At 27.3% G+C, this 21539-nt stretch overlaps 5 protein-coding genes across 14 annotated transcripts; 2 read left to right on the plus strand and 3 right to left on the minus strand.

Annotated features, from left to right (window-relative positions):
• Positions 1-271: 271 nt before the first annotated feature.
• On the minus strand, positions 272-3731 carry LOC126865736 (UBX domain-containing protein 6). Of its 5 annotated transcripts, none has more exons than XM_050618586.1 (7): positions 3584-3731; positions 2350-2397; positions 2047-2219; positions 1708-1854; positions 1223-1628; positions 850-1145; positions 272-745 (listed from the first exon to the last, which is right to left on the minus strand). In XM_050618586.1, the coding sequence occupies exons 3-7, from the start codon at positions 2121-2123 to the stop codon at positions 349-351; spliced, it is 1323 nt and encodes a 440-aa protein (XP_050474543.1). In that variant the 5' UTR covers positions 2124-2219; positions 2350-2397; positions 3584-3731; the 3' UTR covers positions 272-348. The 5 variants fall into 5 exon arrangements, with proteins under 5 accessions (XP_050474543.1, XP_050474547.1, XP_050474545.1 ...); XM_050618590.1 differs by having other exon boundaries at positions 2346-2397; positions 3584-3727; XM_050618588.1 differs by lacking the exon at positions 3584-3731 and adding an exon at positions 2953-3208.
• Positions 3732-3821: 90 nt separating this feature from the next.
• LOC126865734 (pre-mRNA-splicing factor CWC25 homolog) lies at positions 3822-6218 on the plus strand. The gene is made up of 4 exons (XM_050618582.1): positions 3822-4039; positions 4138-4477; positions 4875-5035; positions 5119-6218. Exons 1-4 carry the CDS (start codon positions 4022-4024, stop codon positions 6073-6075), a joined length of 1476 nt encoding a protein of 491 aa, XP_050474539.1. The 5' UTR covers positions 3822-4021; the 3' UTR covers positions 6076-6218.
• LOC126865727 (probable phosphorylase b kinase regulatory subunit beta) lies at positions 6166-12389 on the minus strand. Of its 3 annotated transcripts, XM_050618569.1 has the most exons (20): positions 11675-12362; positions 11474-11592; positions 11252-11387; positions 10980-11187; positions 10546-10902; positions 10282-10479; positions 10005-10143; positions 9655-9935; positions 9556-9570; positions 8740-8970; positions 8492-8679; positions 8297-8412; positions 8083-8225; positions 7890-8022; positions 7674-7816; positions 7400-7602; positions 7182-7319; positions 6865-7105; positions 6647-6754; positions 6166-6568 (listed from the first exon to the last, which is right to left on the minus strand). In XM_050618569.1, the coding sequence occupies exons 1-20, from the start codon at positions 11704-11706 to the stop codon at positions 6392-6394; spliced, it is 3306 nt and encodes a 1101-aa protein (XP_050474526.1). In that variant the 5' UTR covers positions 11707-12362; the 3' UTR covers positions 6166-6391. The 3 variants fall into 3 exon arrangements, with proteins under 3 accessions (XP_050474526.1, XP_050474527.1, XP_050474528.1); XM_050618570.1 differs by lacking the exon at positions 9556-9570 and having other exon boundaries at positions 11675-12365; XM_050618571.1 differs by lacking the exons at positions 6166-6568; positions 6647-6754; positions 6865-7105; positions 7182-7319 and having other exon boundaries at positions 7558-7628; positions 11675-12389.
• A 485-nt stretch (positions 12390-12874) lies between these two features.
• On the plus strand, positions 12875-15882 carry LOC126865738 (arf-GAP domain and FG repeat-containing protein 1). 2 transcript variants are annotated; one of them, XM_050618592.1, is made up of 6 exons: positions 12888-13299; positions 14249-14784; positions 14875-15069; positions 15150-15326; positions 15403-15521; positions 15607-15882. In XM_050618592.1, the coding sequence occupies exons 1-6, from the start codon at positions 13133-13135 to the stop codon at positions 15658-15660; spliced, it is 1248 nt and encodes a 415-aa protein (XP_050474549.1). In that variant the 5' UTR covers positions 12888-13132; the 3' UTR covers positions 15661-15882. The 2 variants fall into 2 exon arrangements, with proteins under 2 accessions (XP_050474550.1, XP_050474549.1); XM_050618593.1 differs by lacking the exon at positions 15150-15326 and having other exon boundaries at positions 12875-13299.
• Positions 15883-16191: 309 nt separating this feature from the next.
• On the minus strand, positions 16192-21523 carry LOC126865739 (cytoplasmic protein NCK1). Of its 3 annotated transcripts, none has more exons than XM_050618595.1 (4): positions 21113-21521; positions 18951-19183; positions 17175-18112; positions 16192-16993 (listed from the first exon to the last, which is right to left on the minus strand). In XM_050618595.1, exons 2-4 carry the CDS (start codon positions 18967-18969, stop codon positions 16772-16774), a joined length of 1179 nt encoding a protein of 392 aa, XP_050474552.1. In that variant the 5' UTR covers positions 18970-19183; positions 21113-21521; the 3' UTR covers positions 16192-16771. The 3 variants fall into 3 exon arrangements, with proteins under 3 accessions (XP_050474552.1, XP_050474554.1, XP_050474553.1); XM_050618597.1 differs by lacking the exon at positions 21113-21521 and adding an exon at positions 20827-21059; XM_050618596.1 differs by lacking the exon at positions 18951-19183 and having other exon boundaries at positions 21113-21523.
• Positions 21524-21539: the final 16 nt, after the last annotated feature.

A 21539-nucleotide genomic window follows, 5' to 3' on the forward strand; every position in this document is an offset into this window, starting at 1 on the left:
AATATACACTATTATCTGTAAAGCTTTTTTTGTTGAAAATGATTTTAGATAATATCCTTTTATCATTTAAAAAATGACACTTAAAATTAATAATCATATAAATTTTACTTACAAATATTGAAAAAATATGATAGAAAAGGAAATATGAAACATTTACCTTTCTTTCATCTGCATTATACAGGACTCTATTCTCATTGCATGAACCATTAAAATTTGGAATGAATATTTGTATTACAACCGCCTTTTATCGTTTCTACCATATTAAAAGAAGTAAGCCGCATAATGATACTTATATTTATCTTTTTCAGTATTTATAATTACAATTTTTAAAGATTAGATAATACAAATTTAAGCAGGTTGTATGATAGAAAGTAACTCTTCCTTTAAGTATCCTACAGATTCGTTGTGACTTGTTTCTTCTGATTTACTTTTCCAGGAAAACATCAATATTACAGCAGGGAATAATTCTAATTCAAGTAATGTTTTATCAAAAGAATCTTCACCAAATGTTGTTTGAGGAAGCTTTTTTAAGCTGAAAGGTCTCTCATTATTTATCAAATTCTCACTAACAAAATTAACAACATTTTGAAAACTTTCATGTATAGAAAATGTTCCTTGTAAAATAAGATTATCTGGAAATTTTATACGGATCAATGAAAATTTATATTTTCTGAGTCTCTGTTTTTCGTCTCTTTCTCTCATGGCTTTTGTTCTTAACATCTGATCTCTTTCAACTGCTTCAGTTCTATTAACATTGATAAGGAAAAATGTTTAACATAATTTATTTAATGAAGTCATATTATATTTAATCTGTATGTATTAATGCATACAGTACGTATATATAATTACCGAAGTTGTTGTTCTTTCTCTATATCTTCAGCAGTTAAATTGAAAAAGCTCGATGGCAATTCAGTTCTCTTGTTTGCTTGCATAGGTAACAATACTTGAAGATTTCTGTCTAGTTCCAGTGGAATGGGCTGTGCAGTTTTCAATGCTTCCAATAACATGGTAATGTTTTCAATATCACAATTATCTGCATTACGAATTAAGAAATCATCCTCCTTATCATTATTCAATAACTTCTTCTGATGAAAACCAGCAGCATTTAAAAACTCTAATGCACCTTCAATAGGAGCCACTTTATCCTTTAAAATATTAATAAAAAGTTTATATAAATTATTTTCTTCTTAAATAAATCTATTTAAAGAAACAAAAGTATTACTTGAAATATTCTATTTTGCATCCTAATCTTCTGATACTTTTCTTCCTCTGGATTATTTATAATATTTTCTAGATATTTTCCAAGTGTTTCAACACAAGCATCAATTCTATTCTTTTTACTATTGCAATTTTGTATAATTAAACATGATATTAAACCCATATCTTCTCCTTTCAATTGTTCATATAAAAATTCTTTTATTTTTACTTTCCATTGATCTTGTGATAATATTTCATCAGATAAATATGAACAACGATAGTATACATTGGTAACAGCTAACAAAGAATTATCCTTAACTGAATTTTCAGCTTTTTCTTCTGATTGCACATAATCTTTCTCTACATTTTGTTGTGCTTTTCTTTTTTGTTCTAATTCTCGTTTCACTTGTGCTTTAATAGCTGCATATGATCTATGAATAATATATTATTAAATATGTTATTATATTTAAAATTATAAATAAAAACTATTATTTTTTATGAAAAACATACGTGTTAAATCTTTTTATGTTAGATTCTTTTTCTTCCAGTCTTGCCAAAGCTGCTTGACCAGCTACTTTAGCTTCTTTTGTAGGTTCCACTCTTTTTCTTGGCTCTACTACAGAAGTAGATCCATCATTGCTAGTTGATTCTGTCAATCTACATAAAATAATTTTGCGTTATGAAAGATATAATATATTAATGATAATTAGCTTAGTATTGAGATATATTTGAAATTTAAAACATAAGATTCACTAGTATCTCAAATGACAATTAAAAAAACTACTGAAAATTTCTATCCTTTATGTTAAAATCAAATAGTTAATTAGAATGTATTATGATAAACATTACTTGTGTCCTTTTCCAGCATTCATAAATTTCACATCCAATTTTGCCTTGTGAAAAAGTGATTTAATTTTTTCTGTCATAATTGTTATTTGGTCTATTTCAAAAGGTTGTAAAAAGCAGATCAATCGTGTAACTTAAATTTTCTGCTCAAAACAATTCTGTTGGATTTATTTAACCTAGAAAAAATGAAAAATTCTATATATATTTATTACTAACGTATTAAAGATATATATATATATGTACAAAAATAATTCCATTTCGCTTACAATTACTTTATATTTGGTAAAATAATTTATACTTACTAACCAACAAATTATTCACCAGATGAACTGTCAAAATCTTTTGATACAGAGTCTGTGTTAACAACAATATTTTTTATTAGAATTAAGATAAGAATTTTTTAAATTTTCAATTTTTAGACATGATAACTTTTATATATATACTATAAATTAACAGCAAATAATTTCCTAATCATTTAATACCATTTGTTTATTACATATACTGAACATTATACTGAAGAAAATATTTCTTTTTTACCTCTTTTACCCTTGATCTTCAACAAAAATAAAAGAATTTTTACTTAATCTTGCAATGGCATACCATTGTCTTTCATAACCCCAATTTTTTTTGCAATTATATTGATTTTTATTAATGGAGGAGAAAACAATAAAACTCCTTTAACTTCTTTTTGAACATTTAATTTTATAAACTTAAAAGCAATATCTGTGAATATTTAAATAAATTTTTTACACTGTGTCTTTTACAAAAGTTTTTGTGATTTAAATGCACAAAAATCATATTGAACTTAAAAGACCTCAATGTTCTATTTGGTAATCATAAAAAGTGTGCTATTGCAAGATAAAAGTAAAGTAAATCCAGTAAAATTAATGACAAAAATTTATACTTAACAATATGCTTTTATTATTACGCGATTAAAAGCAACAGGAAGAACAGACATATAAATAGATACTGAGTACATTGCATAGTCATCGAAAAATATGTTCCGAGAATTATATATTTATTATTAAAATATGTTTAAAAAATTATATATGTATTATTAAAACATGTTTTGAAAATGATATATTTACTATTGTAAGCATATACATACACACAATCTGTTCTACACAATAACGTGAATACGTATACATATCAAAACGAAAATATGATTTTCTTACTTGGTTCCATAAATTGTTCGGAAATTCTTGGACCGTAAATATACCAAACGATGAAAATAAGGGCCACGGTACTAACAAATGTAAACAAGAAGACTTTCAACAATTGCAACTGAAAATCGTCAAATGCTACCAAATCAATAAATTCGTGAAAAAAATCGGAAAATTTTTGTTGAAGTTCATTGCTGATTATGCTGTTGATCGGGTGAAATATTAACTCAAACGTTGTTGAGCCCACTAAGTCATCGGTAAGCTTATTGATCGTTTCCACCAAATATTCTACCCAAGACCACGAATTTTCATGTACGCTACTCATCACATGTGATAAACTCTTAATTAAATTAAATAAACGCACACTTTTTGTTCACCTTTACTTTATTATGTCACATTACCCACGTCATTCTTTGATATTTTCAAGTGTCTAAATCATTCTGATTTCCAAGGTCAGATCCCAGAATATGATGAAACTCGACCACTGAGAAAACTTCTGAATAAGCGCAAAAAGTAATATTTGATTTACCATCTTACAAGAAGAATATTCACAACTCATGGCTTCAGTAATGCCATCTTTGTAGCCATAAAATTTCAATTGTTCGCTAGAGATGTTAGTGATGTTTTAAGATCATACGTAAATATTTAGTATTTACTCGTTTTATATTGTTGTATAATGTACAGCAATACTAATATTGTTTATCAATGTTGGTAAAAGTAGCAATAATATATTTGGAATATATATAATATAATTTGAATAATATAAAAGTATATCTCTTTCACACATACATCTCGTGTCTTATTATCTGCTAAAAATGGGTGGTGGAGATTTGGTAAGTTGAAATTAAATTTTAAGTTGGAGAAGCACGTATTATATTAAATAAATAGAAACATATTGTATCTAACAAAACTGCAAATTTTGTTAATATAGAATTTGAAGAAGTCATGGCATCCATCTACTATGAAAAATATAGAAAAAGTTTGGAAAGCAGAGCAACAACAAAGTCAAGAAAAAAAGAAAATAGCTGAATTAAAGAAAGAAATAGAAATGGAGAAAGATCGAGAGGATATGAAAAAATACGCAATGGAGCAAGGAGTAATAGAAAAGAAAGATGACAAAAAGCTGGATTGGATGTATAAAGGACCAAATCAATTAGTCAATAGAGAAGAATATTTACTTGGACGGCCAATTGATAAATCATTTGAACAAATGGTTCAAACAGAAAAGGATAATGAATTAAACCAAGCACCAAGAAATCATGTTGAACACGGTATTTTATATTTTAAATGTTTTTAATCCTTTAACCTATAACATTGAGTTAGACTCGTGGTACATCCTTCGGGCCAAACACAAGAAACATGAGTTTCTTGGTTGTATTCGCAAGTGCAGATATATTTTCTTGTAAAATATTAGAAAGATATCCTTAAAAATCTTGTTCAATGATCAATTGGTAATAATTATTTATCAAACATTTTGCAACATAAAATTAGTTGTACCTTGCACAACTTCGAGCGCTTAGCTAGACCGTGAAATGGCTCGACATCTGACTGACCCTGCCAATGATTATGGCACGCGCCGTTGGAACTTAGATCGTAGGGCTAGGGGTTAATTTGTATAAGAATAGCGCAATGTTAGAAGTTTTATACATAACTTATCTGCAATTTCAGAATGTATTCCCCCGTCATTACGTTTCTTTTCTGGTAATGAACAAGTGGACTTAGCAAGAAAAATGCAAGAAGACCCCTTGTATGCTATAAAGAAGAAGGAGATGGAAACAAGAAATCAACTGCTAAAAAATCCAGTTAAATTAAAGCAATTACGACAATTGGTATGTAAATGATAATATTGGCTTATTATAATATTTTATTAGAATATTTTATTATTTATTTATTAATATCAACTACTATTTAGTTGGAACAGCAGTCAAAGAAAAGTAAAAGTGAAAAGAAAAAGAAGAAGAACAAACAAGATATTGATAGTGATGATGAAGCACAACTTGACCTATTACTGACTACTAAATATAAACAGTTAAAGGATAAAATTAGTAATAAAGATTTAATAAAGTCAATGAAAAAGATGAAACATAAACAAAAGAAAAAGTCTAGAAAAGAAAATGAAACTTCCGATAGTGAATCAGAAAGTAGTAACGAAGGAAGTGAAAGTGATGAACATATAAAAAAGCACAAGAAAAAGAGAAGTAAAAGTAAAGAAAAAAATACTGAAGTTATAAAACATAGTAAAGAAAAATATCTAATACCTGATAAAGAAGAAGAAAGAAAGCATAAGTCATATGAAAAACTTGTTAAAGCATGCAGTTCAAACAATGATAATAATGATAGCTCAATTAAAAAAAGAAGAGATAGGTCATTCAATAGAGAGATAAGAAAACACAGAGAGAAAGATTTTCGTTCAAGCAGTCCTCAAAATAGGAGAAGCAGTATTCATAAAAATACATACAATACCGAGAATAAGTATAAAGATCTTTCAAAGACATCACATAAAAAAGAAACAACATATTCTAAATTATCTTCTGATACAAATAGAAAGTATTACAAAAAAGATAAGAATCGAGATAAATGGAATTTTAAAAAGAAACAGGATCTCACAGAAGAAGAAAAAGAACGACGTAGACAAGAAATGATAGCAAATGCAACATGGAGAGATGAAGAACGAGAACGTAATGTTAAAAAGTATCGCATAGAAGAAAAGAAAGAAATAGATAGTAGAAAAGTGTATAATCAAGATTTTGTTACAAAACAGTTAGCAGCTGCTGCAGAAATAAGTACTGTTGCTTCTAGAATTAAAGCCAATATAAATAATATACAACGATCTGGAAGAGCAATGGATACAAATTTTGCTAAAAGGTGAATTCAAATAATACAGTTTTATAAATTTCATTGAATTATTTATAAAAATTACTATAATCTAAATGTGATATATTAAAAAATGTATACTGTGTAACATATAATTATGTATTTTATTGATATATGAATACAGATTTTTCGACAGAATTACTATCTTTTATAATTTTCAGTATTTTATTTATATAAAGCAAATTCTCTTGACTAAGGGAATATGTATACACACATTAAGAAAATACCATATTTTTATATAAATATACTTCTGATTATATATAATGTATTTACAAACAATATTCGATTGCACTGAAGAATTACTTTTTCCATTATGTAATTTTACAAGTTTCTCTAGTTTCAATTGCGTCGTTGATGTCATTAATAGTTGCGAAACATCCTCCAGTAAGCATATTATTTACTACAGCTCTAGCAAGATATCCTGTAGTTATTGAATAGTGAGCAGAGAAAAACAACGATTCATCAACAGTTTTTTCCACGTTATTATCCTAAACAAATTTATGTTTAATATTGAATTTACATATATAATTGTAATATATGTAAAATTACAGTCAGAATGTATGTACCTTACAATACATGAGGAAACTATCTTCGACGAGTTTGTTAAGATTTAATTGTTTCTGAAAACTTAATTCTGGATTTCGAAGTAAAATTGTTGACACTATAGTGAGTAACTGTAAAAATAGGAGCTGTATATTTATACATATTGCATATTTTTTCGTGAATATAATAATGCTCTTGCATAAATCGAAAAATAAATCAAGTATAAGTAAAAAAAGAATACCTCTACAATAATTTGGCGATATTCTGGCAATTGTATATGGTGAAGTAAAGATTCCACGGACAAAGCAAACGTGAGTTCGGAACGAGTCATATTAGACAGCGTAGGTTGTTGAGGCAATTCTCGTCCATTAACACAAATACCATCCGGACAACGCATTAATACTTCCCAAACATGATTATAAAAATGTGCAGGTACTCTACATAAACAACCTTCGATTTTTCTACGTCCTAAAACTGTAATCCTAATACAACATAAAATTAATTTATGTATAATAGATAAATGTGTACTGTATGAGAAATAAATTAAATTATTTATACTTTTCATTGTTGGCCCAATCTTTAACCGTCAATACTTTTATAAGGAATTGACGAATTTCAAATGGACTATAGTTCTCAATTGGTTTAGGATTTTTAACAAACATTTGTAGGTAAAGTTTTATTGCTTCTAAGACCCATCTATAAATAAGAAGAATATTTAATAACACTTATTCTAAATATTCTAGATATTAATGTTAAAGATGACACATAAAACACACCCAATACGAATTTTTAGTATTCCTTTAAACATTTCTGGATTTGTTCCAATAAGTCGACCGCAGTACAATAATACTTCTTGTTGAAGTACTGCTTGAACTACATTATGTGGTTGAATTGTTGAATACATAACTGACTGGATTTCTACAGGTGTCATTGGTTTATCAAATACAGTTTCTTCTTGTCCAATTACTCCAACTGTTATCTGATATTAATGATGAATAAAAAATTCTTTATTTACACACTATAAATATCCAAACAATTTAACAAAGGTACCTGTTTTCCTTTAACAAGAACTCCTGTTATAAAAGGACTTATACTATCAACGGTATGATTCAATAAACTGCTACAGTAACGAACAACCATCCAATATCTAAGACACCCTGCCTGTTGATACAATGATCTTAATTGATCTCCAACTAAAATAAAATATTAATCAAAGTAAATATCACTATATACCTATAATCTTTAAATAACAATTTATATTAGTACCTGTCATTCCATTAATTTCATAGTTAATTCCTTCTCGTTTCAATAAAATACCATAAAGTTGACACAAAGTATATAAGCTTTTATTGTTACGAATTTCATTTAAGATATTATATAGTGGTTCATTCATATAATACTAAAACACGAAGCAATTAGAATAAATAAAAAAATATAGTTATTATTTATAGATACTTACAGAATAATCTTTTATATTTTCAGAATAAGTTAAAGCTTTAGGTACATCAGTTAAACTTTGATATCCAATATAATCATGTTTTAATTGCTTAAATTGGGTAAGTTCAAGATCTGTCTCTACAGTATTTATAAAGTCCAAATGTTCTACACAACATTAGATTTGCATTAATATTTACTAAATGATAGAGAATAAAATGTATAAATATTAATTATACCAATGCATGAAGATGAAATGAGATTCTGTAACCGACCAATTCGAACTTTTGTTTTGTTACAATATCCTTTTTTTAACATAGCAAAAAGATCAAGCATTTCCTTAAATTGTGGATCCCTAACAAAGAAATTTTTTATTTATGAGTGTGATATAAAAACTACAATTTCAACATATTAATTTAAAAATTAACAAGTACCTCATATGTTCTTCTCGTATCAAAAGACATATAGTAGGTCGACCTGAAAGTCGCCAATATTTGCCCACAAACTGAAGTTCAGTTTTTATGTCATCGATTAATAGAGCCATATCTCTATACAAGTAAAAATCTGACACCTCAAATATTAGAGGATAACAAAGTACTGTCATACCACATACTCTATAAACCTATAAAAAAAGTGATATTGAATTTTCTAAATCAATTTTTATTTTATACATTGAACATACCTTACTTGTACCCAAAGACCCAATTGGTCTTGCTGGTCGGCCTTGCAGATTTAGTTTATTATTCACTCCCAATTTTTCATAAACTTTTACTAATTGTGTAGATGATAATATTTGTACTGGTTCCACTTCGTGTGGTGTTTGTGTTTGTATACCGTATGTTGCCATCATAGCTTGTAATCGCATAGATTCAGCAATAAGAACGATTTGTACTACAAGATCAGTATGAGTTCCCTAACATAGAGAAATTTTGTAATAAGTCAATCATGCATTATTATAATATGACAAGAACGCTAAAATTATTAATATAATACATTTTTTCATTCCCTAATACATTCAAAATTAAAAAAGGAGTTCAATTAAATGAAAAGAGAACTAGAAGTTTTTAGAAAAATTTGTAAATTAGACAATGTAATGATGTAATAATGCATAAACTATGTATTGTACAGTTAAGAAATAATAATGAGAAAAAGAAGATGACAGAAACAAGCATCTTAAAAAACGACTAAGATAAATCATGCCTTAATCCAAGCTTCATGCATTATAATTAAAAAATATTTACATTAATAAAGTGTGTGTATATATATATATATATATATATAATAGAGGACTAATATAATAATCAGTTACTAATCTGAGCAAATAATAGACATTCAATATTACAATATGCTACATGATTCAAGCATGTATTATCATTTGTTTAATTTGAAAGCTCAAATACATATATTATTTAAATAACATTATAAAGCTACTATCAATCTGCAAATATTAAAACAAAATACTACAAAATACAGTATACTATTTGTATCATTTACTTACAATACTCGGTTTTGCCTGCATGAAACAAACATGTACAAAATAATTTATTACAACTAATTAATTTAGTAAATGTACTAATTAAATTGTACTCTGACTTACTTGAAAAGCTGAATATCTTCCAGCTTTTCGTGGTCTGTTGTATGAAGGAAGATAACGTCTAATTGGATCTAATTCATTAATATGTAATAAACCAGCAGTGAGTAGTTGAGCAATTATAAACATAGCTTGATTCCACAAATACATGGGTCCAGGTTCTGTATCTGTAGAACTTTTCTGTCCTCTTCCTTCAGCACTTGGTACTCGATATGTACTACCAGGATCATTTCTTTCTAGTTCTAACCTATCCTCAGGTACATAGTAATACATAGGTATTACAGGATCTATTTAATTAAACAGAATACAATAACATTTTATATCATTATAGCCAAATCTATTTTCTATCTACATACCTCCATTAATATCTTTGTACATTCGTTCTTTTAATAATTTTTGATATTCTTCCACTTGTTCTGGCAAAGTCTTAAAAACGCCGTCAATGATCATAAATATGTAAAATAATGGCCATTCACATTCTATATTATCAAATTCCTATAACAAAAAAATATCTTTTTAATACCATCCTAAAATTATTAAAAGAAGTTAATGTAATTATGTAGACAGAAATTATAAATTCATTTAAGCACATTCTGAAAATAATATATACTAACAATCAAATACATCAGAGACCTTGATTTCACCAGATTTGTAATATCGTCGATCTTTGCTTTCTATAACGGTTTTGTATCCATCTCTGCCAAACCTCTTAAATCCGTAATTGCCTTTTAATCTTCGAATTATATTTGCCTTTGTTTCATTATACAACACTTCTTCGTGAGTGGCAAATGCAGGAAAAGATATTGTTGGTAGTAAAGCTGTGTCTACACTCTAAATAGTACAATGTATTAAAATTTAAATTATAATACATTTTTACATAATATGTATATTTTTTACCTTAGAACTTGACTCTCTTGGAAGCATTGTTTCAAAAATACTACGATTTCGATTATGTGCATCAATATCAACATATATAACTGACCAAGAAGCTCCTTTTTCTCCAAATAAATTGCATCCATTAATAGCTTCAAGAGCACTTTTGGCTATACCAATTGAACTTGCATGTATTTCAGGTGTACCATCATTATATCTACTACCACGTTCCCACATGCCATAATCTGGTGTACGATATGCTCTTTCCACATAATATACAAGATTTTGTATAAATGCTACTTCATCTTGAGTATATATAATTTGCAATCCTGAAGAAATCATTTGTACTAAAAATATCAAATATAGTGAAACAATATCAATCTACAAAAAATAAAATAGGTATAATAATTATTTTAAATCACTCTATCTTATCATATTTCACTATGTACTATAATTACTTGCAAATGATTGTAATCGGCATCTTTAAAAATTTCATCACCAGTATCTAAATGAAATTTACAATGCAATGCAAAGCGATTACACTGATTACGTTTAAATAACTCTATTCTAGGTGATTGTTTCACCCAACATTCTAAAATCCCACGCATACATTTTACAGCTGATTGTCCAAGTTCATAAGATTTTCCACGATCATCATCTATACGTCTAAAAGACATAATATTATTTACCATAATATAATAATTACTAGACAAACTTAATCCTTTATTACCTATATGCTTGGTACAAACTCCATACAGCGGCCGCACAGTAAATACTTTCTCTCACACTTCCAACTACTTTATCATTTGAAACTTGTGGGAAAAGACCTGTTATACAACTTTGATAACGTAACAATTGTCTTTTAACTAAAAATTATATATAATCTACTTACTTTATTGCTACATGAGATAAATATAATACAATGGAATAATATGAAAATAAATATTCTTACCAATTCCATAATAGATATCAAGTTGTCTGACTGTATCTTCATAATTTGATATCTTGAGAAACATGTCAATATCTAAATCAATAATACTACCTTGTCGTACATTTCTGATCTGAGAAGCTCTATACAGTTAAAAACTGATTATAATATTTACTTAAGATTAATTATAGTTGAACAAATTAATTATATTCAAGAGAAGCAAACCTTTTTGTGGAGATTGTTACAAAAGATGTCATCTTATTCAGATTAATCAATTCAATGGGTTTTCAACTTGATTTTATTCTTTAATGACCATATGGCAACAATTGTTTCTAGTTACTTCAATAACATGATTATGTATTATTAAAAAATTCTTTAGTAGAATATAAAACAATTAAGGTGACAATTGAAATAATAAACAACTCTCCTCTAATCCTCGTGTACGCATACGCGCATTAACCTTGACTGTGTTCTTTTGAATAGTTAATTTTACTTACACTACAATCAAATCTTCTATGTAATTGGCACGTAGAAGTTATTTACTATCTCTGACTTAAAATAGAAATCAAGAAGTAGCTATAAGTAGGTTTATTCCTAATTCATTTTAAGGTTATCTGAGATGGAAAATTTTTGAATTATGTAATTGTATTTCCAAGTATTTAATAACATATTTCCAATTTTCTAATTGAAATTTATTAAAATAAAATATTTTAAAGGAGTTTTAATTAAGATTTTAATTGTAATTAAATTCTCTCAATAATTATATTGTTCCTTATCTATTATTAAATTAGAGATGGAAGTGTCTTTCTGCGCAAATATTTGGGATCATATTTATACGTTTTATTTCTGGACGAACATGATGTAAATATTTTAAAAATATGTAATATTATATGAAAATATTTGTATGCTATGAAAGATATATAATAATACAATACATTAAACTATATACATTTCCTTTTATTCCGTTTTTATAATATGGTTAATAATTGTAATATATATAGTAATAATACTGATAGCGATAGTGATCTATCTTCTATATAATATTTATAGTATATATTTAGTATCTTCATATATATACCTATTATACTAGTATAGCGATACTATGACTATATAATATAATTTGTGATATAATTTGAATTTTATTTTGAAATTTGTAAGAGAAATAAAAACACCTATAAAAGAATTAAATTAAAAAATTATTGTAAAATATTTTACTTGAAAACGAAAAATACAGTAGAAACTTGCATAAAAAGCATAAACGTAATGCTAGTTTAACTATAGCTTTATATACTATATAATTCGACAAACGTCATAATTAGACTTTGAATGTTTATATAAATGTGTACTTATATAGAAAATTAATTACAAAACAAAAGCATCTATAACAAAAACAAATGCAAAATTATTAATAAAATATTCTATTTGAAAAAGAAAAATGCGCGAGAGAAACTTACATGAAAATAAGGACTGCTAACGAGTGAAAATCAATCATAAAAAAAATCATTGTAAATATATTATTTTATTATTCCGCGTTTCATGTTTCTGAAACATTTTTAGAATGCGTTACGGAACACGCACGACTGTCGTGACAGAAAATTGAGTCAGTTCCGCAAGCAGAGCGCGAGAGTTGTGTCTTGTGTATCTCCCGTGTTCCGTTTATAGTTATAAAGTGCATTCTCGTATATGATGGCGTCCGCGAAAAGAAAGCAAGACGAGAAAAATTTGAAAATATTACGCGAGCTGGTCTCACAACCTGGTAATAAAGAATGTTTCGATTGCCATCAGCGAGGCCCAACTTACGTCAACATGACAATCGGTTCATTTGTCTGTACCTCTTGTTCTGGTATGCTGTAAGTACTCGTTACTTGTAAGAAGCCAATAAAGTGTACCAAGTTCTTCTTCCTTATAAAAAAATGACGTAACTGTTGTTTTACTTCATTATTTTATCATATTATGAATAGAACTGGCCAAAATGTACTTTACAAATGCTTTACATAATATTTAACGATCAAATAATTATAATTATCACTGGATAAATGTCAACATTTCGAATATATTAGGTAGGTTCAGTTTCGCATTTAATGAAAAATAAAATATATTCTTATTTGTAAATGCATCAGTAATAGGTTTTGTTGAAACACGTGTGATGAATGTATTTTACTATGATGAATAGGAGATTGTGGATCTTTGTTAAATGCTCGCATTTGCGGTCAGGAAGTTAATATATACTATCGGTATCAGTGTTTTCTTTGTGCGTAGTAGTTGTTATCAATGGTCAAAATGTGTTCTATTCATAAATAATATAGAATATCATTAGCTATTTTATAGAGTCCATAATATATATTATATTAATTAGTCTGACTGGCAATGGAAAGAATAGATAAATTATTAAATATTATAAATAATGTTTAATATACACAATAAATATTTTTTATTATAATAATATTCAGTATGAATATATTATTTATAAATTACATTGTTACAAGTTTCAGTGAAATTTTAGTGTTTTTATTCTATGCCAATTTAGATTATTTTTACCCATTATTAAATGCATAAGAATATCATACATTTTCTATACATAGAATAATAGAATTGGATAGAATCATAACATGATTTTATAAAAGAGGAATAGAAGATTTACTTAGTAGAAAGTAATTGTTAATACAAAAGAAATATAATATTTAAAGGATGACCTAATTATGTTATTTTAATGTTACAAATTATAATAATTTGATCAATTAGTATATATAAAATGTAATAGGAAGAAATTTATATTACTAATTTTTTTTTAAATTACAGGAGGGGCTTGACACCACCACATAGAGTAAAATCTATTTCTATGGCAACATTTACTCAAGAGGAAATAGATTTTATAAAGGAACGTGGTAATGAATATTGTAGAAGAATATGGTTAGGCTTGATGAACCAAAATTCATCACAGACTTTAGATACAAAAGATGAACAAAAGATGAAAGATCTAATGAGTGCAAAATATGAGCTTAAAAGATATTATTTGGATCCGTCCATGGCAAATCAGAACTCAAATCAAAAATCACAGTCATCTAATCAAACTAACATTCCAAGGGTTCCACATTCTGGAACATCTACTACAACATTATCTTCTACAACATCTACATCAGCTTCGAAAACAAACAATGTTGAATCAGTTAATTTTAATAACTTTTCAACAGATTTTGTAGCTGATTTCAGCAAAGTTCCTGATCCATTTATTACTACTACAACACCTGCAAATAAACTCAGTCAACCTATTGTACCTCAGTCATTCTTTGCCAATTTTGACAACAATCCTGTTTTTGATAGCCAAAAAGATACAAGTAAATTGAATCAATATTTTACATTTCTGTTTTTACAAATTAATACAATATCATTATTATATTAATAATTGATCTTTTGTGTGTGTCTAGATATTGAATCCTTAAGTCCATTTAGTCAGACTACAGGAAATATGACTAATTCAATGAATGCAAATGGTGCACATGTACCTCCATCAGAAGATCGTTATGCGGCACTGAAAGACTTAGATTCTCTAATGAAACAAATACAATTGAAAGATGATACTACAACAACATTAAATACATCCACATGGAATACTAATAATGGTATATGCATTTATATATATCATTAAATCTTTAATTTTTAAAATTAATTTTACAAAATTATTTTATTATTCTTATCATAGCTTCGAATTCACTCTGGAGTGTAGGAAATCAAACTACAAATGTAATTTCAAATCCATTTGCAACTGGTGATTTATGGCGACCATCTAATGTAGTTAATAATAATACACAATCAATTGATACCTCGCTATATAATCCTATTAATCCTTTTAAACCAGTACAATTTCCTATGAATAATGGTAAGTTCTTATTTAAAGAATGTAACATTCAATATATTTAACATGTGAAATAAATTAAAAAATATAAATATTTTAGATCCGCAGTGGGTAGGTATCGGACCATCTAGTAACAGAGATGTAATTCAGTTTAGTCAATTAATGACAAATAAAGTATGGCAACCAACTCTTCCAGCATATCATGCAAATCCATTCATGGTATGAATATAATATTTTCGTTTTAATTTTATAAATTATACTCATATATATATCTTTGTACATCTAAATATATAAGTCTTTTTAGGTTGGTTCTGGCGTGAGCAACATGACAAGAAATTCGAACAATCCTTTCTTATGATTATATAAGCATAAGTTTTTAATGGAATTACGAACAAATAATATAGACCTAAAATATGTTTAGTTTAGGGCAATTGTTTATATATGTGACCTTATTGGCAATTAGTGCCATTAACTTTTATCTACAGGAGCACCAATCTCTTATTCATATAACAAAAAAAAATAATACTTTTATTTATGAATATAATATACACGTTAAATAAAGATTAATATTTGTTACCAATCGTGTATTATGTCTAGTAAAGTCATCCCTTGATACAATTCAATTTAATTTCATTTCACTGTGTCTTGTTATAAATTATGTTTGTATATGTAAAATTTGTACATATATAAAAATCCGTTTAATTTTAATATAATAAAACATGTACATATTTTAAATATTAGGAACAAAATTTTTAAATATTTCTAAATTAAATCATGTTTATCGGTGAAAATATATCTACTATGTAAATACAGCAGAGAAAATTTAATTTTTAAAAATATGCCGTAATAATTATACGCATAATAAATAAAGGATTGAAAAACAACTACATTTTACCTGATGCACACTTAAATATAGTTTATTTACTTAAAAATTTCTAATAAATACAAAATCACAAATGAACACTTAGTCTTTGTCATAATTCAATACCAATAGATTCAGAGTAGAGATCCACTTAACCGGTCATAATTGCATGATAATTAACCGTTATTTGATCATTATATTTGCAGTCTACATTACGTGTAGTTGTAAATATATTATTAATTGTAATAACATGATCGGTCGTGTTTTACAATTACATATGGATATAAAGAGAAGCCTTGTGTCAACTAGTCAATTGTCATATAGCTGCCGTACAAATGTTTCGTTTCTCTTAGCTTTGTTTGCTAAATAGTATGGAAGCTCCAATGAATGATAAGAACTGTTGGTGGTAATTACTTAGAGTAATAAATTATTTATCAGTGTAAATGGACAAACAATCAAGAAACACTAATATACGAGTTCACCAATTATATTAATTGTTATGTATAAACATACGAGATGTGTGATATTGATATTACTAGGCAGGCATTGCGTATCTTAAAGATACATTCGAAAGCGCATGGACCGCTCTTTCATGGCACGAATTTACCTAGCAACCATTACTACTGGGGTTGCCTTTTGGCAATGGGCGCACCAAATACAATTTCTCACCCTGCTTGTTAGTATAAATAGGCGCTCGTTGATAATGGTCTACTAATTGGTCTAGTGTATGGAATTTTCTTTGACCAATACAATATAACGCTCCTTCCACATGTACCCTAAAGTGTTTGTTACGTCCTGGAGCTTTTAAAGATACTGAATAATCTCCCACCTATATAAATGTTATAATATTTTTATTTAATGTTTATTGCATAATTTAAATTAAACATTTTATTATATTTAAAAGATTATCATAATGTATTGTTTGTTATTATCAGCAAGATGATATTTCAAATAAACTAATTTAAATATATAAGAATCGTATTAATTAAATTATCTTTATTTGTACTTACATTAGTTTCACTATCTCTAATTAAAAAGTCACCATCATGACCATGTTGATTCAATAACGTGTCACATTGCGAACGTGAAATGCTACCATAGTACCAAGGTTTTCCAACAAGATGTGGTCTATCACCAGGATCTGGCCTTCTTTCAAGGGAGTCTCCTGTACTAATCTCACTACTTGTCATTCCTCTCTCACGATATGGTTGTGTCAAATATTCACTCAATTCTTGAAGATAATTACGTGGCACTAGACCTATTTGACCTTGACTGTTTCTTGCTTTATACCATTCAGGATCTGCTGGTGGACGGTCAAGGATTTCCAAACGATCACCTTTCTCAAAGGATAATTCTTGATCATTGTTGGAAGAAAATGAATAAAGTGCAACAACAATATCAAGAACATTTTCTGCCATTGCATACGTATGAAGTGTATCATCTGCATCTCCTTCTTCGTGAGTATAATTTGATGGAAACCATCCTGCTTGTGTACCACTTTGACCCCTCCACCAACCATCATTACTTTTTTCTAATATTAAGATTCTAGTGCCTTTGACGAGTGACAATTCATCTGCTTGTTGTGCTTGGTAATTGTACTTGACAACTGCTGTACCTATTGCTTCACTTGGATCAGCAGGTAAACGCCTAGCCATAATAGGAGATTCTACGGCTCTGGATGGTGAATTACTGGATGGTAGAGTTTTTGAGCCAGAGCCCTTTTTGACTTTCTTTTTAATACTGTCAAAAAGAGATGGCTTTTCCTTCTTGACATAGTTACTTGGCACATAGCCAGCTTGTCCTCTCGCACTTTGTACTCTCCACCAGTGTTTTGAATCATCGAGAAGCAAGTATCGTTCATTTTTCCGTAAATCTAACTCCTGAGCACCTTGTGCTCCATAGTCGTATTTGGCGACAACATAGCATACGTCGTCTTGACTTGTCTTGCCTGAAAATTGTCACAATAATGAATTTTTTAAATATTATATATTTTCAATTGAAATATAAAAATTTGATTATAATAATCCTAATTCAAATTTAAAGTTATTGTAAAAAAAGCTTTTAGAAAAATCAGATCACAGAATTAAAATTTGGATATTTATTTTAACACTTAAGTATAAAAATTAAATAAGACATAAATTGTTTATATATTAATATATATATACCACATAATATATTTATTAATAATAATAATAACAATTGAAAATGGGAAACATAATTACTTAGATTCAGAAGATAAAATATCTAATATATACAGAATCTACTAAATTAACTAATCCTTAGATTACAAAATACATTAATAGTGCAGATAACTGTTATCTCTTAATAATCTCCAATTATAATATACTAAAATATTAATTTTAGATAAACTATTTAAAGCAATTTGTTACAAAATAATGTGAAATGTAAAATAAAGAATACATTTGTGTTTGGAATTTATTTATATTATGCCTTTTATATATTTTTACAATTCCTTTTTATAAATTACTTTAATTTATTTAAAATACTACACATATAAGATTTTAATATCTGTCAGCAAGTATAATTTGTTAGTTGTATTGAAACTGAAAAACATTATATAACATATTTCATACATATATTTATGTAAAATGTTATTTAATTTTTTTTGGTAATTCATTATTATCATATGTTTTCAAATATAATGAATATATGTTTAGAAATATAGTTTAAAGGTATATCAATTAATTCTTTTTTAATAAACTATAGTAATATAGACATTTAAACAAATTTACATACAAAGCAAAGCATACAAGAATAAAACGTACCATGCTTCATGGCTGCCATGTGCGAAAATGGATATATACGTCTGAGTGTGGCGTGAGTAGCTGCTACTCACACACTATTTGCATAAATGTTAAATCTGCTTGTTCTGTGTCGGCAGCGTGAGTGCAGCAGGCATTCATTCTTTAGCTTTTTGTTTAGTGTTGATATACCTGCTGATTTCTTTGCTCAGAGTCCATCGTTCTCAAGGGTAGGGCAAGCAAGTGCATTACCAACACTTTAGAAAAAAATGAAACAATCATTAACTTGACATCATATATATTGTAAAATACAATATTTAGATATACTATCAGAAAAATATTATACTACATTATTACTTAATTTTATTGTAAGTTTACTTAAAAATATATATATATAATTTACCAAAAAAGGAAAAAAGACATTTATTTATTAAGTAGCATACTGAGAGTTATTTTATATTAGTATTATTTCTGTAATTTTGTTAATATAACTAATAGCTGCTAAATTAAATGCTCTCGATATATATTTTATAATTAGTAAATTTTATGTAATATACAAACACATATATTTTTGAGTTTTTCAAAGATATTATGTAAAATTTTATATATAAATAATAAACTAAAGTATTTATAAAGAACAGATATAAAATACATGCAATTATTTTCTTTGAATAAAGTCTACTTTGCTTTTTATATAAAAGTTATCAAATTATCGACTTTAAAAGTAATAAAGACAACTATAAATTAATATAAAGCAATGAAAATTATTAATTATATATTATATATATTATTAATGCAATATTATTTATAAATGTCAATATATATATAATTATATAATTACAGAATAGGAGATACAGAATATAAAATAAAAATGATAAAGATCAGTTTAAAGTTAAAACTTTTCTTAAACGAAATATATTCAAGAAATGTTAAACTATACTAAACTTCGATGCTAAAAATGTATATAAATTATATATGTACTTTAAATACAATCATAAATTAAATATATTTTAATATTATTGATATATACTTTTAATAATAGAATTTATATACAAAATGAAATATATAATAAAATATCTTTTAGAAAATATTGATAAAGAGAACATTAAACATTCATGCTAACTACAATGTATTATAAAGTAGAATATACCTAACAGAAACACGCAAAATATTGCATTATTATTAAAATCTTTTATGAAGAAAATATGATGCAAAAGATAATTAATAAATTTGGAAAAGAAAATCAAAATATCAAAAATAACTGCAAAACTTAAATTATTACAGATAAAGCTTATATGGAAAGATTAAAATATAAACAAATGTAATGTTATTTTAACCATAGCTTTCAACATCATAAAATTTGACAGTTGTTATAAGGAGATTGCAGATATTTATGCAAATTTTCATGGAAAATTGACAATAAAGTGAGCTATGGATTTGTTTATCTCTAGGCAATATTAAGCATATATTATTCATTTTGCATATTCTATATATTTCATGTTTTGCATATTCCTTCTTGAAAAACATATGGTAGTGTGTACAAAATTTATTTTATCAACTATATTACAAATTTTATGATGTAGTGTTAATGTTGTGTCATGTGAAACAATGAATATATGTTAAATTATAAATCAGTTTCAATTACTAAAGATCTAATTAACTATGTACTGCGAATTATAATCATAGTGTATAGTTAACAACGATTCCATTATTATAGAATATTATTGCATATTTTACATGTTTTTTGCATACAGGTGATACATTTTATATTTCTATATTTTGTATATTTCATTTACATATTCTAACATATCTGAAATGCATAAACATCCGCACTCTAGTTATAACCGATAGATTCGATAAAACAGGCGAATGTGCCGCCCATTGTGAAATATTTACATACGCAGCAGAACGCGTATACACAAGAATTGTGACAATTATTTTCTGATCCCCTTCACGCAAACCTTGAACGAGAATGTGGTAACTTTCGAAGCACAGTATATAGAATATCGTTCATTGCCTTCTTGCCTACCATACTACAAAAGCAATGTAGAAGCGTGTTGAATGCAAAGGGGCAACAACTAGCACGAGTTTCAATTCAGCCGTTCTCTTTATTATTTATGAAATACTATAAAATAATTTATCGCTCTATTACTGAGAAAAGAAAACAAATAAATGCAATAGCTTACCGATTTTTAAACTTGACATATTCCTGCATACAAGCTTCGAATTTTACGTCGTTATACAGCTTGTTTTCCCCCACCCCGGCACGCAGCCATGAACGGGAGCGACTAGAGTGTATAGGGGATTGAATCTTTATGGGGAATCGGGTCGAGGGGGGGGAGGGGGGACTTGGAAATTAGGGAAAGATAGAACGAATCGTAGAGAACTCCATCCACCAAGAAGTTTTCGTCACCGTTACGCTGTCAATAAGCATCGAACACAAAAATATAATATCAACACTTTTACCCACAATATTAATCTTCGCAAGTAAAATGCATAAGCAAAATCTTTGTGTGGATATTACAATATTTTTTGTTTGTTATATTTAGATTCATTTACACGACCCCTCCCGCAAAAGAACAGACCCACCCTTAATCCAAAGACGTTGAATGA

Source organism: Bombus huntii, chromosome 5, assembly GCF_024542735.1.
Source record: "Bombus huntii isolate Logan2020A chromosome 5, iyBomHunt1.1, whole genome shotgun sequence".
NCBI classification, from domain to species: domain Eukaryota; kingdom Metazoa; phylum Arthropoda; class Insecta; order Hymenoptera; family Apidae; genus Bombus; species Bombus huntii.